The sequence below is a fragment of the Uranotaenia lowii genome, chromosome 1, assembly GCF_029784155.1.
Source record: "Uranotaenia lowii strain MFRU-FL chromosome 1, ASM2978415v1, whole genome shotgun sequence".
Classification (NCBI taxonomy): Eukaryota; Metazoa; Arthropoda; class Insecta; order Diptera; family Culicidae; genus Uranotaenia; species Uranotaenia lowii.
In genome coordinates, this window is record NC_073691.1 from 9245463 (window position 1) to 9264467 (window position 19005).

The 19005-nt window shown below is 38.0% G+C and overlaps 1 protein-coding gene across 2 annotated transcripts in view; it reads left to right on the plus strand.

The window, feature by feature from the left end:
* The window catches only part of LOC129756210 (cytoplasmic dynein 1 light intermediate chain 2), a 34679-nt gene extending 15772 nt beyond the window's left edge, over positions 1-18907 (plus strand). Inside the window, exons 1-8 of one of the 2 annotated variants that reach the window (XM_055753031.1) lie at positions 6305-6451; positions 13806-13996; positions 14066-14269; positions 14726-14928; positions 15125-15354; positions 15416-15527; positions 15666-15863; positions 15933-18907. In XM_055753031.1, coding sequence (XP_055609006.1) covers positions 6429-6451; positions 13806-13996; positions 14066-14269; positions 14726-14928; positions 15125-15354; positions 15416-15527; positions 15666-15863; positions 15933-16205 — 1434 coding nt within the window. In that variant the 5' untranslated portion in view covers positions 6305-6428 and the 3' untranslated portion in view covers positions 16206-18907. Of the gene's footprint in view, positions 1-6304; positions 6452-13805; positions 13997-14065; positions 14270-14725; positions 14929-15124; positions 15355-15415; positions 15528-15665; positions 15864-15932 lie in introns of those variants that run through there. The other variant, XM_055753023.1, reaches the window with a different exon arrangement.
* Positions 18908-19005: the final 98 nt, after the last annotated feature.

Genomic DNA, 19005 nt, shown 5'->3' on the forward strand with positions numbered 1-19005 from the left:
GGCTCTCCTTCTCACTTTGCTGACGTTTTGGGTGTCTAGTTGGCATAATTGCATCGTTCTATTGAACAATAAAACAACTTTGGTCGTTTGGGTCCTTTTTGAAACAATTGTTATTACTGCAATTTTTGTTATTTCAACTAATTATGATTTTGGCAGCCTCTCTTAAAGGAATTTTCAATCCTCTAGAATTGGTACCAGCCAACGATTCAAGAAATTTATCTTCCCCCATGTGAGATGTGTTTTGAGAAAAGTGCCATGTACAGAATTTTTTGTTTTCTCATCATCGGGTCGTTACGTGTGATTTATTTTAGTAATGGTTAATCTTGTTTGCGGGTACTACTCAAAATGCCAAAACATTTCATCGGTCATTTGAAACATTCTTTTTTGCTGAGTGATAGCTGGCACGAAGAAAATAAATACTGGTGGAGCACGACCACAGTTATATTTGTGTTAAGATTTCTGTAATTTTTGAACACATTTTTATTCTATGTTAACAGCTATCGTAAAATTTATTGTAAAAATCCTAACCGAATGTTCGTAACGGTTTATTCGGATCAGGATCAGGCTCATGATTGGATGCCGATTAAGGGTCAAAAACAAGGTCAGGTTTACATAAGGATCAATGTCAGGATCAAGATTAAGATCATAATTAGGAATAGGATAAGGATTTGGATCAGAATCAGGATCATGATCCTTCTCATATTTGTTTTTTTTATTAGGGAAAATAAAAATGAATAAGATTGCAGAAGTTGTGTATAATACACAACCACAAGGTGGACCCGGGGTTTAGAGGAATATAATTTTCTGTCAGGCTTGATTTACGATTGTGCTATTCGCTCTCAAACGAAACCCATTCCAACGTCATCCATTAATCGAAGGCCTCCTAACCCTTGGTGGGACAGCCAATGTCGGGAACTGTATGCGGATAAATCCAAAGCGTTCAAAGCATTTCGGAAGCATGGAACCATCGGAAATTTTCAGGTATATGTTTCCCTGGAAAACCAATTTCAAAAATTGATCAAAGGCAAAAAACAGGCTTACTGGCGTAATTTTGTGGGTGGGCTGTCACGCGAAACGTCCATGAATACTTTGTGGAAAGTGGCACGCAGTATGCGCAATAGATCTCGGTCAAACGAAAGCGAAGAGCATTCTCACAAATGGATCTTTAACTTTGCACGTAAAATATGCCCTGATTTCACACCTGTGCAAAAAATTATTCGTGATGTGCCACCACATAGGAGTGATTTGGATTCTAACTTTTCGATAGTTGAATTCTCACTTGCTCTCCTCTCTTGCAACAATTCAGCTCCGGGAGTTGATAAAATAAAATTTAACTTGTTGAAAAACCTTCCGGATGCCGCAAAAATTCGCTTGTTAAATTTATTTAATCAATTCTTGGAGCATAACATTGTTCCCGAAGATTGGAGACAAGTGAGAGTTATAGCTATCCAAAATCCCGGAAAACCTGCGTCCGATTTCAATTCCTATCGTCCTATAGCGATGTTGTCTTGTATACGGAAGTTGATGGAGAAAATGATCCTGTTTCGGTTGGATAAGTGGGTAGAAACAAATGGCCTCCTTTCAGATACTCAGTTTGGATTTCGCAGGGGCAAAGGAACAAACGATTGTCTTGGTTTGCTGTCTTCAGAGATACAAATGGCATATGGAAAACGGGAGCAAATGGCTTCAGTGTTTCTAGACATAAAGGGGCTTTTGATGCAGTTTCAATCGAGGTGTTGTCAGACAAATTGCATTCCGTGGTCTGCCTCCTCTGTTAAACAACATCTTATACAGCTTACTTTGTGAGAAACATCTGAACTTTGCTCACGGAGATATTGCGATAAGAAGGATTTCGTATATGGGCCTACCCCAGGGTTCATGTTTGAGTCCTCTTTTGTACAATTTTTACGTAAGTGACATCGACAGTTGTCTCTCTGAAGGCTGCACTCTAAGACAACTTGCAGATGACAGCGTAGTATCTGTAACAGGTTCTACAGAGTCTCATCTGCACAGGCCTTTACAAGATACTTTAGACAGATTATCTTCCTGGGCGTTGGGGCTTGGGATTGAGTTCTCTTCAGAGAAATCGGAGCTGGTGGTTTTTTCTAAGAAACATCGACCTGCTCAACCTAAGCTTCAACTCCTAGGCAGAACGATCATTCAATCGAGGTGTTTCAAGTATCTTGGAGTTTGGTTTGATTCCAAGTGCACCTGGAAAGCTCACATTGAGTATCTGAAAGGAAAATGTCAAAAAAGGATTAATTTTCTCCGAACAATTACCGGCACCTGGTGAGGAGCCCATCCAGAAGATCTAATTAAGTTGTATCGAACTACTATCCTTTCAGTGATGGAGTATGGTAGTTTCTGTTTTAAATCAGCTGCCAAAACACACCTCATCAAACTCGAACGGATTCAATATCGTTGTCTTCGCATCGCTTTGGGTTGTATGCCTTCAACGCATAACATGAGTCTTGAAGTTTTGGCAGGCATACTCCCACTGAAAGATCGATTCAATTAACTATCTCTGCGGTTCCTCATCGGGTGTGAGGTCATGAACACATTGGTGATTGCAAATTTTGAACAGCTGCTCGAGCAAAATCTTCAAACAAGATATATGACTATATATCATGAATTCATGTCTTTGCAATTAAATCCTTCTTCGTATTCCCCTACTCGTGTTTTTTCCCCTGACTATGACAATTTCTCTGTCCAGTTTGATTTGTCCATGCAGCAGGAAATTCGTGAAATTCCGGATCAACTTCGTCCGATTGTTGTTCCTAGAATTTTCAGTGCTAAGTATGGACACATCAACTCTGAAAAAGTGTACTTTACTGATGGATCATTGATGAATGACTCTACAGGATTTGGAGTGTTCAATGAAATTTCGAAAGCATCTTATAGTCTTCAGTCTCCGTGCTCAGTGTATATTGCGGAATTAGGGGCAATTCATTGGGCACTGGAGAACGTCGCTCTACGTCCCATTGAACACTACTATATTGTAACAGACAGCCTCAGTTCTGTTGAAGCCATTCGTTCTTTAAAACCAGGGAAACACTCTCCATTCTTTCTAGGAAAAATACAAAATTGTTTGAGTAATTTATGTAGACGCGGCTTTTACATCATCTTTGTTTGGGTCCCTTCACATTGCTTCATAATTGGAAATGAGAAAGCTGACGCTTTGGCGAAGATAGGCGCGCTTGAGGGTGAAGTTTATCAGCGTGAAATTGCCTTCGATGAATTTTTCTCTTTAGTTCGCATAAATGTTCTCGCCAACTGGCAGCGCAAATGGAGAGAAGGTGAGTTGGGTCGGTAGCTCCACTCAATTATCCCACAGGTAAGCCTTAAACCATGGTTCAAGTGTTTGAACTTGAGTCGTGATTTTATACGAACATTTTCACGACTCATGTCCAATCACTGTTCCTTGAACGCTTTACTCTATCGTGTAAATCTGGCTAGCAGCAATCTCTGTAACTGTGGCCAAGGTTACGAAGACATCGAACATGTGGTTTGGTCATGTGAGATTAATATTATCGCCAGAACGAGTTTAATTGATTCCCTTAAGGCCCGGGAAAAACAACCTTATGTACCAGTAAGAGATGTGTTGGCCGCGATGGACTTAGTATATATGTCTGAACTTTACCTATTCTTTAAATCTATCGATCTACGTCTTTAATACTTTTACTTTTCTATCTGCTATGTACAATAGTATTTACTAGAGAATAACTATAAAACGTGATAAAAACTGATTTTGGCTCCTTTAAACCCAGTGTATGAGCCGTTTGAAATAAATACATTGTAAAAAAAAAAGGTGGACCCGGGGTGTATACCAATAGAGAGAGAACTCTTTGTATTTGGAATGTTAATAATCAAAATTATTAAATTACAGCACAATTTGCACAATCTCTCTCTCTCTCATTTTAACTCCAATTTAAGCATTTTCCTCACAATTGGACACAATTTAACACAACTTCAATCATTGGTCGCACAACTTGCGTGATCATTGGTGTATCTTCTCTCTTCATGTCAGTCATCCCTTCGAGTACATTCTCATTTCATACAAGAAGTATATTGACAAAAGACAAGTTGGGATAGCTCACCAGCTTTCTCCTTAACTATTCTAATGCCTACTCCATAACACTGCCAAACCATAACATCAGACTCCAGCAATCCCTCTGAATGTTCTGATTTTTTTTCAATTGAAAATTATGTAAAATCTTAGAAAAATTTACGGTTTTTGAAAAATTTGTGATGCCATAAAGTCAGTATTTTTGGTTTTATTAGAATTTAATTTTCCATCATTTCTGGCTCTAACAGTGTTCAAAAAGTCCAATTTATTACACATTGAACATTGAAAATTCCAATTTATTTATATACAGCTTGAATGAGACAAAAACACCTTCCCAGCAAACATAAAGTCGCATTAAAAATGATAACTCAAGTCATTAAAAACGTTACTGCGAATCGTAATTCCAACAAACGCAAGTAAAAAACTGTAAAAATTGTTACTCGAAGTCGGATTAAATGGTTTAAATCGGATATGATAAAAAATCCGCCATGTTTGCAGATTTTGAAGGCGATTTCGTTCCTTTTCTTTCTCTCGTGTGGGTCAAGTGAGAGAACAGCTTTGTTGTTCTCTCTACGACCATCAGTGCAATCAGATTGCTAAAAATCAAATGGTGTATTTGCAAGAATTGCCCAAGGGGCTGTTCACTAATTACGTAAGCACATGGGGGGGGGAGGGGGGGTTTCAAATTTGCTTACGATCTCTTACTAGAGGGGTAGGGGGGGTTTCCAAAAATCTTACGTAAGAAATGTTACATTAAAATTTAATCATAGCCACAGCCATACGAAACCATATTACTCAGGTTTTTTTACTCTCTACCTATTTATTGGTTATTTTTTATGCTGCAATGTTATTTATCTTTTAATGTCTTTGAAGTAATAAAAAAACGCAGGTTCTATAACCTTATAGATAACCAATTCAAACCAACATGCCATCAAAAACACTAAATCACATTATTAAAAAAGATCGTCGCTTTTCAAAACAAAAAGGAAAATGGCTCGTTGTTACACTACGATTTGAATCCATCATGTTTCGAAAATGATTTCAACCAGAAAAAATCTTCAAGAATCAATATCAGGCGCTTTAAATAATGAATTTCTAGACAGTTTTTTCTGTGATAGACACTCTAAATTACCCGATCAGAAGAGCATATCAGAATCGTTACTCAAACCTATCTCAGCGAGATATTTATATCTGATTCAGTTATAGTTTTGAAATAAAATTTGTTGTTTGTGATTTTTCTTAATCAGAATTATATCTACTTTTGATAAAAACAATTTTTTTCAAACGCACTTTTTCAAGCTTTAAGACGAAATTAATCGATTACCTATATGAATGAAAATAATCATTTTGAGGCATCGTTTATCTGACTGCATGCTTTAAAAGCTGCTATTGGATTTTCGGAGCCTTCATTTCAGTAGGTACTTCTAGTATTTCTTCTCAAATTCTGATAATCCTATTCCAATTCATTCTAATTTCAATGCATCAGGTAAACTTTCAATGTATCTCATTCATCTGAAAGACACTCGAAGTTGACTGCCTGCCCGCCCGCACGCATCCCTTTTAAAATTCCAACAGTCCGATTCCAATTCTTCAAGTAAACGTATAGAAATTCCTATTGTCCAGTTTGAATTCACTCAAACGGCTGCCTGATTCCCGGGCGCACGCTTCCCTTTGAGAATTCCAATAGTCCGATCCCGATCGGGCCGATCCTTCAAAATACCAATACATCAAGTACACTTATATGAATTCCCATTGGCCAATTCTATGGAACCCAAAAGGCAGCCTGTCTTTGCGCTGGCCCCAAACAAGCAGCCAGGATCGAGCTATGCAGGATCAGTACGAAAATAAACACCCACCTTCTATGAAGCGCAGGTAGAGTAGTAAGCAAGGACACACAGCTGGTGGGCAGGCTTCGGACGCATCCTGAGGCGCGACTCATAAGAGGCAGAGCAGTACCACTCATTGAGGAGGAACTCCCAAACTCCCGGCAGTCGAAAGCCACTCTTTCTCGCTTCTCTTACTGCCAGAATCGCTAGGAGCGCCAGTCACTCTTTGCTCCCTCGGAGGCTCTACGCTCCTCCCAAAGAGGCCTCCCTGGGAGAAATAACTTTGCGTGTGACGATTCACAATTGCTTCGAGTTAGGTAGGTGCCTACATATTTGATTGCTTCAAGTAGCTCACAGCTGCTGGCTGTCTGCTGGGTGTGGCTGTGCGACGATGTAAGCAAAACGAATTTTAGACTATTTTTGTACCTAAACAACGTTTACATTACTGCTCTAATTTACATTCAATGTTCATGTTAAACGATTGTACTCAAAATGTGGAGCAAGCGTAATCTCTTCTCACCACGTGCTTTCAGCTAATGTGTTATTCTCATCATAGCAAGTAAGTTATGAAATCCCATGTTCTGTTGTATATATGTTGTATGAATGAAATTAAAACAACATGTGGATATCGTAGTATGCAGGTTGATTTCATGCATTGCTAGAGGCAAATAGTTTGAGTCTTAAAAGCGTCGCGATGCTTTTGAATGCCTCTGCGAAGGCAATTATACATTATGATAAGAACCAAATCACATATTCTTGTTCTTTTTTAATGTAAGACGTTCCTATAGTAACGATGTTTGTATTCAAAATAATCATTTCTCGATCAACATGCAAAAGTGTATCTTTTTTATTTGCCATCTGGTGTAAGCTGAAGTCAAGTGTCAAACAAAAAATCTTTTAGACTATTTGTAATTATTTTATTCCAAACAAAAAAATCAATAAAAATATTTACATATGTACATAAGGAAAAAAAGTGCTTTAGGGGAAAAATGGTAAAAAAATACTTTGAAAAAAAAACAGTGAGCCAGCTTAAAATCAATTTTAAAATCATATCTTTGTGTGATGTCGTGATTAGCTTTAACAAATAAAAGAGTTTCCAGCTTTATGGATCCCAGATTCTGGCGGTTTAGAGTTAAAATTTGGCCAAGACTATTAAAACACCTTTCCACGCTCACTTGTGTGCAAGGTAATTGAAGTGCTGTGAGGCATAAATTAGCCAATTCAGGGTCCGTTCTTTTGTGCTTAATCCACCACTGAATTATATCCTCCTGAAGATTCAGTGCGGGTTCCAACCAGATTCGCCGGATCCTATTCTCAATACTTTCATTGGCAGATTTCGTTCTTGAATTTGCTTTTAACAGCTGTTCGACTCGGGTTAGATGGATTGATGAGGAACCTGATGCTTCGACGGATTCAGCACGTACGGTTTCTGTTACCGGACAATCCAGGAGGTCTTTTAAAGTCATCCAGGTGGCTAATAGGTGTTGCTGCAAACAATAAATGAACATTGGAAGATATACAACGATTTCTTAGTTAGTGTTATACTTACAATTGCTCGTTCTTTTTTTGCTGATGACAAAACCGGTGGATCGAATGAAGCTAGACGCAGATCCACATACAATGATGCTAGAAAAGCATCGTTGTCCAACCAAAGGCTTTGGCGTTTGAACATGGCTTCCTTCAGTTGATTAGCAAGAAGGGTGTTGATGTCTTCTAATTCCAGGACACACTCTTTCCAGAACAGAAAAAAGGATCCACACACCAAAGCCTCTTCCTGTATTCTTTTCGTTAATATGTACAGTGGCTTGGTGGCTGTTACAAAGTTCTCAACGCAATCCCAAAATTGTGGTCCAAATGGCTTGCGTTGATCCGTTGTAAGCATTTCAGTTATGAAATCTCTCCCGCCTTTAATACATTCCGTCATGAGGTAAGATGAGCCCCAACGGGTATCACCATCATAAAAAGGGAGTTTTTTCGCTTTATCCAATCGAAAGGCGTTCCTATATGGTTGTGTTCGCATAAGTTTTACAAGCTGTCTAACTTTAGCGAGGAATCTGCTGATTGATGGTTTCTTTAAAATATCGTAGACAGCCAGCTGTACATCATGAGCTGCGCATTTGACTCCAGTGAAATGGTTATTATCTTCAATGGATGGCAGTTCGTCATGTTGGTCAGGACTTACTTCAGAAGCGATGTCATGAAAATATGCTTCGTCTTGCATATGATCACTGAGAAATTAAAAAATGTAAAATAGTTAAACAAAAATCAAGATACTCTAAAGTGATTTACCAATCCAGTTCTTCAATTTCCAATTCGTACTCTGAATCATCATTTTCTTTCTCTTGGCCTACATCATTTTCTGATTCTGTAAGTTCTTCCAAATCAGATCCTGATTCCTGTGACTTTGATTCGGCATTCCCAACTATTTCTTTCAAAATAGTGGAAGCCTTCAAAAAGTTTGACCCATTGTCGGTTGTAAGAGCGTAAATATTTCTCAGATCGAGGTCGTAATCCCTGAGGACATTTAAAATGTCAGCCACGATGGAATCAGCGGTGTTTCTCGAAAATCTCTCAACCATGGCAAGTGTTCTAACCTCGATGGAAGAGGCGCCTATGGTTTGGGCGTTGATTCCCAAAACTGTCCTTCCTCGACGACTGGCAATGTCCGCTTTCAAACAAAACATTTTGTTTTTCAGTTCATTGCCAATGTATTGTTTTATTTTTGTTGCAACCTCCAAAACTTTAACGGATACATTCCTACTATTGGTGTGAGGGATTTTCAAACCATCGTCTAATCGATGCAAAATTTTCCGGGCACTCGGTTTGTTGAAAAAATTCAACGGAATGTTACATTCCGTCACCCAACCTACCAATGACAAAAAATATGTTTCGCGATCCAAGTCCACAACTATTTTATTCCGTTTGGATGAAGATGCTGGCACTAAGGAATCATCTTTTTTCAACAGTCCCATTTCTTCAGCTTCTTTCCGGTGACTGTTTTTCAAATGACGTGCGAGGTTAAATTTCGAATGAAACGTAAACACTCGGGATAAGTCCCCACAAAGGTTGCAAAGCACAATTTTTTTTCCATCAGGTCCTTGCCGTTCAGTAAACTTGGATTTGATATCAATTTCTTTTAAACTGTTCATTTTTCACTATTTTGAAACGGTTCCGATGCGCGAGCTGAACAAACAAAAATGACTGAACATTTGTTGTATGTATGTATGTATGTATGAATTTGAGTTGATGGCCGAGAGTTTGGTACTCTATATCACCACTTTTACGAAAACGTTGTCAGTCGTGTGCATTTTGTTAAAATAGGGATGTTCCTTTTTTTCATTTGTTTTCCACTTCCTTTCTGTACTGCTTAGATTTTCATTCGTGCTTTTTCGAGAAAATTGAGAATTTCTCTCAATTTTTCTTCATTAAAATCTTGGATCATTTCGAGCAGATTGGAATATCGATTCCAATCATAATGATTTCGAATATGGTTGAATTGAATGCATTTTAGTAGTGCATGTTCAGTGGTAAAGTTTTCATTACATAGTTCGCATAATTTTGTGTCTCGAATTCTCATGATTCCCAAATAATATGGTGAATAATCGTGTCCGCTGAGTAATCTATTCAAAGTTCGAGTTTGAATATTGGTGAAATCGGTATTCCAGTACTAGGGTTTATTGGAGAAGTTCGACTGAAATTCGTAGAATTTCATTCCTTTTCTGTCGTGTTGTACCATGTTTTTGTACCATAGATTTGTGGCTTCCAAAGACTCTAGTTTGAATCTGTTGTATGCGTCTTCTAATCGTAATTTGTTTTGTAGTAATATTGGTCCATCTAGTCCTTGTTTTGCTAAGATATCCGCATTTTCGTTTCCGGCAATTCCTACGTGTGAGGGAATCCATTGGATCTTCACATTCTTAGTTGTAGCCATCGTACATATATCATGGGTAATTTGGTCAAATTTTTTGTTCTTTATGTCTTTTTTAATAATTTTACAGGCCGCTTGGGAGTCGGTAAAAATAACAGCGACTCCTCTGGTTGTGTCTATATGTTCTAGTGCTACTCTTATAGCTAATAGCTCGGCTGTTGCAATGTTAACACTGTTAACTAAAGCAATACTTATCTTCGTATCCGAAGAAGCGTCGTAAATTCCAATGCCACATTTGTTCATACTTTTGGAGGCATCAGTATACCAATGATCACGGTGACCATAATGGTTATTAATCATCTCTATGGCAAGTGTTTTTAGTACGGTCGGAGATGTTTCTTTCTTTCTCATCATTGATCCTATCATTTGATCTTCTATTTCCACTTTTAAAGCAATTTGAGGTTTTGTTTCTGTGTATATTGTTTGGAATTCTTGTATATTTTTTATATATGTTCTTTCTATAAAGGTATATTTTGCATCGTTTTGTATATTTGACAAGTCTAAAGAATGTAATTGTTGGGCTATTAAATCATTTCGTTGGATGTGTAGCGCAATACGTTTTTTAGCTAAATAATCCCGTTTGATGTTGAGTGGTTCTTCTCCAGCTATTGCTGCTAAGGTGTTTACAGGTGTGGTTTTTGTACATCCTGTAGCGATACGTAAACATTGTCTGTTTGTTATTTCAAGCATGTTGAACATTTGTTAGCACAAAAGCATCTCCCTTAGAGTGCTCCCTGGGAGACGCACGCAAAGAGAACTCATTTCTCTGCAAGAGCAGTGTGGGAGGCGGCAAGAACTCTCTAAGATAACTTTAGGATTGAGGCGAACGATCACTCTTTCTCTTTATAGAATTCCGCTTAAAGATGAAAGAAAATTTTTGCTCCGCGTGCGTTGGGCTCTTTTGTGAGTCCGAAGCCTGCTGGTGGGATGGATCGCATTGGAAAAATGGTGAGTTTGAGTCTCATCTCTTATCGCCATCTTTTTTTTGCATACAAGTCCTATAGATTTTTAGTTTATATATCCTATCTGGATGAGTTATAATTTTGTTTAAATTCTAACAACGGCTGATATGAATTAGTTATGGTTGCATGGACTTTTTGATATAATTTGAGATATTTCAACATCCTACGAGTACTAAATTATAACTCATCCAGATAGGAAAAAATTGAATATCAGAATATCTCATCTTGATATAATTTAGTTTTTCTCTTCTGATCGGGTAAACAAACGATTTACCAAAAAATCCTAAAACTTTATCGCTTACCGCTGAATGAGTCTGAGCTTTTAGGTTAGTTGACAACGTGATTGTCGTTAAACATTTTTGCCCCAATTGTAGTAGTATAGAATGATATTTTTTTGAAGATTTTTATGATTTTTGAAATTAAGAGTTAATCACCGTAAATTTATTTTCTGAAATTATTTTATCGGCTATATCGGTGAAATTTTATATTCTCTGAGAAAGAATATTTTAAGAATTGAAAGTTTATAGAAGGATAGAAGATTAGAATAAGGTAAAAGATGTTGAAAATGAGCATAAGGGTAAATTTGATTTGAAAAACTTTTTATCACATTTCCTCGTTTTGTTCCTCACGGGCCTTCTACCTGGTGGTAGATACATTGTGTGGTGGTATCTACAATTCTACCGTTTATAACATTTCAACTGTTGTTTTGTATAAATTGTGCTTTTTAAAAACAGTTTTTTAAAATTTTAATTTAAAAGGGCTTTGCTTTGAAGCATGTATGTCACATTTTTAATATTTTCAGGCTATTTTTGAAAAAAAAACGTGTTAATTTCCCAAAGAATAAAAAAAACGTAAGATCTTACTAGGGGGGGAGGGGGGGTTTTGAAAAATCTTACGATGTCTTACCAGGGGGGGAGGGAGGGTTGAAAATTTCCAAAATCGTGCTTACGTAATTTGTGAACGGCCCCCAATGACAGAGGCGTCAAATATTGTCGCTGGCAACGGTTCGCATGCGTTGAGAGAAAAAAAACTTGTGCTCACTTGCATTCTTTCAGTATGTATGAATATGGTGTCGTATATCGTCCAAATCGTATACTCTTATCGCTTTAGCCAGAAGTTGAAAATATGTAGGTATATTGCCTCCACTTTGGTAGATAAATGCTGTTTTTTCGAGTTTCATACGAACATTCTGTAATGTATATGAAACGTATAACAAAGTTGTTGAGGAATATACTCACAAAAATGTTTGCTGGGAATTCTTTCCCATCTATTTGGATAGGCAGCGAAAAAATATCTGGTACTGACTTCATGATGATTGTGAATACATTTGTTTTATTCCATAATTCGTTCCGCAGTCAGTCATTCCACAAAGTCGTGACAGTTTGAGATAATGTGAATGGATTTCTAATGCATCTAAAGCTGATCTCGTTTCATTTGCCAAATAAAGTGGATAAATCCGGGCAAAATCCGGACATTTTTCAATGAAATCTGGGCAACCAGGACGAGTCGGTCTTTTCCCAAATTTGGTATTAAATTTTCGAGCAAACCCTAATAAAACCGGACAATCTGGCAACCTTAATTTAGGGGCCAAAATAATACAAAAAAATCTTCTAACTGAAATCATAAAAACAAATGTTTGAATGAAAAAAAATTTTACACATTGCGAACCAAATACGAACCAAATATCTCATTTTTTCGCTCGCTAAAAAATGCAAATTCAAAATGATTTACCCTAGTGACACTGTATCAAAATCAATAAAAAAAAAAGGCGAAATAAACCTAACATTTCTCTCCATTTCGACAAAATGCAGGAGAGGATAACAGTGTCCAGGTTAGAATCACATAGAATAGAAAACAAGACTTACCAATGCGACTAAGCTAGATTTTGTAACATGGTGGAATCGATGCAAAATTATTGAAAGATGAAGATGAAGGTCCAACTGGTCCTGTTACATAAAGTCAGCAAAAACTGTTTTTATTGCGATTTCCCCATCATGATTAAAATTCCGCAGTGAAAAACGAGGGAATAGGTTTATGTTATCGACCGTTTTTGATGTTTATTCCTTAATTTTTGGCTTTTTTTCGGTCTTGGATTTCAATGCAATCAAACAACTTTCTTTGTGAAATGCCCGACGTTTCGACCATTTTTGGTGGGCTTCCTCAAGGGTATTGTCTAATGGTTGTTATTGTCAGATTTCGTTTTTTTTCCAACGTTCAGGTATCCAGTCTTCGCTGCTCTTTTTTTAATCGGAATTAAAAAACGATTTTTCATCCGATTTGCAATGGCGCACTGTAACTGTCGTTTTGAGTTATGGAATCTATTGCAGAGATTCCATAACTAACTAAACAGTTTAAGAACGAGTCTAGCGGTGCAACCTCATGTGTTCGACCCACCCGGGGTCGGGGGGGGGGGGGGGGGGGGGGGGGCGTTAGCAATGTGGCTTCTTCGTCACTTACTACAAACAACCAGCTGATGCTGGGCAAAGAATCACACAAGTAGTTTAATACTGTCGATAGCACAAAAGCCCTTAGCTCACATTTTCACCATCTATTCATTGCTTCTACCCAAAGCGCTCTAGCTTTGACTTTTCCACCTATCAATTTTCATTTCTGTCTTAATTGCTTTCTAATTAGACTTATAATTTGCCGATATGCCATAAACTTAAATAAGAATTATTATTCTAGAAAGATCACATAGGGAGGTGGTGTAAGTTTGTCCAAATTTTTGGCATTTAGATATTATCAATTGGCAAATAGTTGTGTAATTTTATATTTGGGTTAACATGAAAAGCATATATATAGCTCAACCGAAAAGATTTTTTAACCTTTTCGAAATTAGGAATCTATACACGATACTCGAGTGTAAATTTTTCTCGCGAATCAAAGGCATCATCCAACCAAACCTATTGACATGGGAAATTCATCGATAATAGAAAGGGTTTTATCTCACCTAGAAACTATTTTTGCCCGGACTAAGGTCAACCAAAATGTACTAATTTGAATGTATCGTTTCCCTCCGACAGGTCCGCCATCCTTAGCGAAGTACAAACCCAGAGCAGTACCAAACTCCCGTCGAACAAATCGGTCCTGGTGCTCGGCGACAATGCCAGCGGCAAAACCACACTCATCGCCAAACTGCAGGGCGTCGAAGATCCGAAGAAGGGTTCCGGCCTCGAGTACGCGTACATCGATGTGCGGGACGAGTATAGAGATGGTAAAGTTTTTGATTCGCTTGGGGTTATCGTTAAGTATTTTCTAATTTGTTTTCTCTTTTGTCATTAAGATGTCACCCGACTGGGCGTGTGGATACTGGACGGTGATCCCGGCCACAACAACCTGTTCAAGTACGCGCTGAACGAATCGAACTACGCACACACCCTTGTCATACTCACGCTCTCGATGACGACGCCTTGGAGCTGGGTGGACCAGCTGCAGCACTGGATCAAGATACTGGAGGATCACATAGCGGGACTGAAAATTGATTCCGGTAAGTGTTATTCATTTGAAAGCCCGTAAGAGGGGTGAAAATCTGACAAGTGACTGATTTGAGAATGAGCAGCTTGGTATTTACTTATTTATTCATGGACGGACACCATCACCCATTGAAAGTTGCAGCCGGAATCAGATTACACTTCAATGGGTCGGTGTGTCTTCATGAGCAACTAAGTGGTGCGTTTATTTTTTGTAAGGTTTCCAATTTCGTTGCTATCCATTGCTGATGGCATAGATTTTTTTTCTGTGCTTTCTTGATTAAACAATCATTAGAGTAATTCAGCAAATAGAAATATAAAAGCAAAAATTGAAATCGATTTTCGGAAATGTCAACTAACCATGGGAAATGTCGATATCGATAAACGAAAAAAGGTATTTAGCAATAGGATACCAACCAAATTCTCCAATTGTGATTTCGAAACTCACTTTTCCTTACTTTCCTTTCTTGCAGAAGAAAAACAGCAGTGCTGCCAGCGGCTGGAAACCGTGTGGCAGAGCTACTGCGACACGATCGATGAGCTGGACCCGGGCTCGCCGATCAAGGCCCGCACCAATCGCCTCTCGTCGGTGGACGACGACCTGGACGCACTTCCGCTTCCCGAAGGTGTACTAACGACCAATTTGGGCTTAGATGTAGTAGTTGTTGTAACGAAAGTACGTGTCGTCCTTTCTCTTGTGCCTACCTACATGACATTCGTTTCATAGCTCTAACAATCGATTCTTCCGGGAATCGGACTAGCGCACTAATAGCATTAATTAATGTGCTATTATTATGAGCTGCTTGATGATGGAAAATCCGGATTACTAAGAATGCTTTTCTTCTTTTTCTTTTGTCTCTCCCTACAAACAGACTGACTATATGACCACCCTGGAGAAGGAACTCGACTACCGGGATGAGCACTTCGACTTTATGCAACAATGGATTCGCCGGTTCTGTCTCGTCTACGGAGCCTCCCTGTTCTATACCAGCGTCAAGGAGGACAAAAATTGCGACCTGCTTTACAAATACCTAACGCATCGCATCTACGGGCTGCCGTTCCGGACACCGGCGCTGATTGTTGAGAAGGATGCCGTTTTAATGTATGTGGTTTTGGCCTTCTTTTCGAATATCGATCTAAACTAATAGCTTTCTCTTTTTTAGACCCGCCGGCTGGGACAATATGAAAAAGATTAGTATATTATACGAAAATATGCAATCCTGCAAGCCAGACGACTACTACAACGATATTATTGCACAACCGCCTTCGAGAAAGGTAAGTTTTAGTTTTTAGTTTCTTTTTTAATTTTGTATCGAAGAAAAATTTAGTCTTTTTCATCAGTTTATTTTTTTTTCAATACTTGGAGCTCCGTTTTTTATGACCTAATAATTTCATTTCCATCATTTATTTCAGACTGTTTCCAATCGCGAGATTGAAATCCAGACCGAAGAAGAGCAAGCGTTCCTGACACGGCAACTGCAGCTGTTGCAACAGGGTCAAACACCGACCCGCGGTGAGTCCCCGATGCGTTCCCAGCCGGGTGGAGGCAGTGCCGGGAAACCCTCACCTCGAACGCCCGGCTCGGTCGGTGCCCAGGGTTCGCCCAAGAAGGTTTGTTCCTACACACCTCCTTTTTTGACTTGTTGAACGAAAATTGCATTAATTAATTTATTTTTAAAGCCACAAGATGTCAAACCAAATCTGGGGACGCCCGGTGGCGAAGGTGTGTTGGCCAACTTCTTCAACTCTTTGCTGCATAAAAAATCCGGATCCCCCGGTGGGACCCCCGGTATGCCGGGAACGGGCGGCTCGCCGCGAACCACGAACGGCGGTGATCTGGTGGTGTCACCCAGCGACAAGATTGCAATGCGAACCGATGCGGCCATGGAACTGGACCGCCTGACGCGTAGCGTCAAAAAGGATCTGGACTTTTCGGCTCAGTCGGACTGTTAAAATTATGTGGATATGCTACTCCGCCGGGGAAAGAGGGATCGAGGTAGTTGGATTTTTCACTAGCTTGTTTTTCTTCTATGGAAAAACCAAAGCTGTGTTGGTAGAAGGAAAACTTGAATTCTTTTTTTTCCCCGGGACTTAAAACCAACAAGAAAAGTGGAAACTGGGCACAGAGGGAAGATGAAGACGTATTTTGTGAAGCACCTCGTGTGATATGGCTTACGTGCTCCGTTATATTCTACCGCAAAGCTCTAGTGATGGCATGAGAGACGAAAAATATTTTTCCTCCTGGATGTGCGTGTTAAGTTAGTGTGTTAATGTGCAACCGAAACCAGCAACATTTTGTTGTGAGCGAGATAGAGTTGGAGTGCGTATGCAGGATTGACAGATATTGGACACGTTGCAGCGGTGGAAACATGCTTATTGAACCACTTTTAGTAGATAGGTACAGAGAGAAAGATACTAGAGAGATTAAGTTGAATAGATGAGGTCTAATAAATAAAAAAAACATTTGAAAGCACTCTTTCTGCACTCGCTTTTGGTAGAAATTTATATTACAAATGAATCGAATTTATTTTTTATATTTTAAATTCCTTTGCCTGCATAACCATCAAAAAGTTTTATATTATTTTTATATTTTCAAATTATCAATACCGCTTTCAAACATATTCCATAGAAATAACATAATTTATTGTCCCATAGAGCAATTTTTTGCAATGCGTCACGCAAAAAGCGCTCGAGAAAATTAACTTCGTGTTTACTAAAACCGAAGCTACTTACTTGGCAAAATAAAAATAAATTTTTGCCAACAAAAAAATGCGCTCAAGTTTCCTAACGACTTGGATGGTTCATACTTTTTTTCATTTCCTAATTGTAGCATTGCTGTTTCAGATTCGTGTTACCAAAATCGCGAGTGGCAGGGAGAGTTTATAGAAGGTTAAGCATTAACTCTATAACATGCGTAACGCAGATGAGCGATAGAGGAAAATTCATGAGAAAAAAAAAAAACTTTACTAATAATTAAATTAACTTATATCTTATTGATAATAATTTGCAGCTTAGAGATGATAGATGCGAAAAATTACAATAAACGAAGAATATAACTTATAAACAAGCAAACATTTACCCATTGTAATTCCTCATTGAAACTCTTGGGACAAATTAGAAGCAAAACGCTTTCAAAGAAGCAAAAGTAAGACAACACACAACACTCATACATAACACAAAACAAAACAACTACATTCACAAGCTACAATGAAACAAAAAAAATGTAACTCAACATAAACTTGCGCGAACAAGCATAGCGAATTCATCATTTCTAAAAGCGCTTTCCGTGTGTGAGTTGGAAAAACTTTTTTTTTTCTCCAAAAGACAACAGTTTATTGTGGTTCATATCCCAAATCAACTGCAACCTGTTTACGAATCGGTGAGCTTTGAAATATGACCTTAAAATTTGATTAATCTTGAATAATTATGCTTACACAAAATAATGAAAGTCAGGCAATCATTTAGAAACAAAATCTACTTCGAATATTTTCAACGATATGGGAACAATTGGAACGAATATATAGTTCGTACCTAAACCATGCTCTTACGACCACATGAAGGAATTCGATTCGCATAGGTAGCAGTAGATTGGGAAAACTCACAAGCCTTTAGTTGTTACAGTTGTTTGAAAAGCCGTGATAAAAGTCCGGTTTCCACCATTTTTTCTTAAACAACTCGTTCCGTACTACCACCTGATGATTCCTGGGAAGCAGACAAACTGTCAGCATCATATTCTTCGGTTAAAAAAAAAAACAAATGCAACAGCTTTATGTCATTTCAAAACCTTTTGTGTAAGTACTGTGTTCATCAAGGTAAAAAAACAAGAAAACCAAAAGACAAAAATGAAAGAGGAAATATAGAAAGCATCAAATGAACTCTGCTATAGGAAACCGCAAAAACGTACTCAAAACTAATCACTAAATCATATGTATTTACAAAGTTATCAACGAATTCGTTAGGTTCTTTACGCTAATTTTTGTCCAATGTTAACAAAAAATTTTCGAGGGTTTAAGTTTTCAAAAACAAAAAAAAACGTGCAGTATTCACAACCCCCTTTTGTTTTGTTAGAGTTAGTCAAGCTCGATACTGTCCAGCATTATTGGAAAACCAATCAATGTTTTAACTTATAAAGAAACAATGTTAACGACCTCCATATGGAGTGACAGTCGATTGTTAGACGGTATCCTTTACATTTATGTAATCCTTATACACTAACAGAATGATGGGTTTAGTTGTACGTTTTGATTAAGTTTTTTTAACAATATAATTTTGTCTATCAAACACATTAAAATTTTATGGCTTTATTACCATCACTCAACATATTTCCCCTTAATTAAGGAAAAATTAGGAATTATTAAAAAACATATACAGCAGTTTATTCAAACAGAAACAGTTCCAAACGAGCAGTTGCGCTGGGAAACAACACAAATTTAATGCAGAATAGTGAAAAACAGTAAGGCATAAAGTTTAGAGAATCCCAACCCCTATAGAGGAGAAATAAAGAAACAAAACAGATACACACACGTTAGTTTATTTGCATAAAGGTTTTTCTTCAACGTCAGGAAGAAACAAAACTATCAAAAACAAACGGAACAGCAACTAAAATTGTTGTGCAGAAGAAAGATCAAATAAAGTGGAAGTACTAAAACACACAACTCTACTGAAGTTTTTTTGTCGATCACACACATGCTATAGATGGGTGAGTTGAAATTTTGTTTAGAAATGACTTCGAAAGCTTTGCAAGATTGGAAGA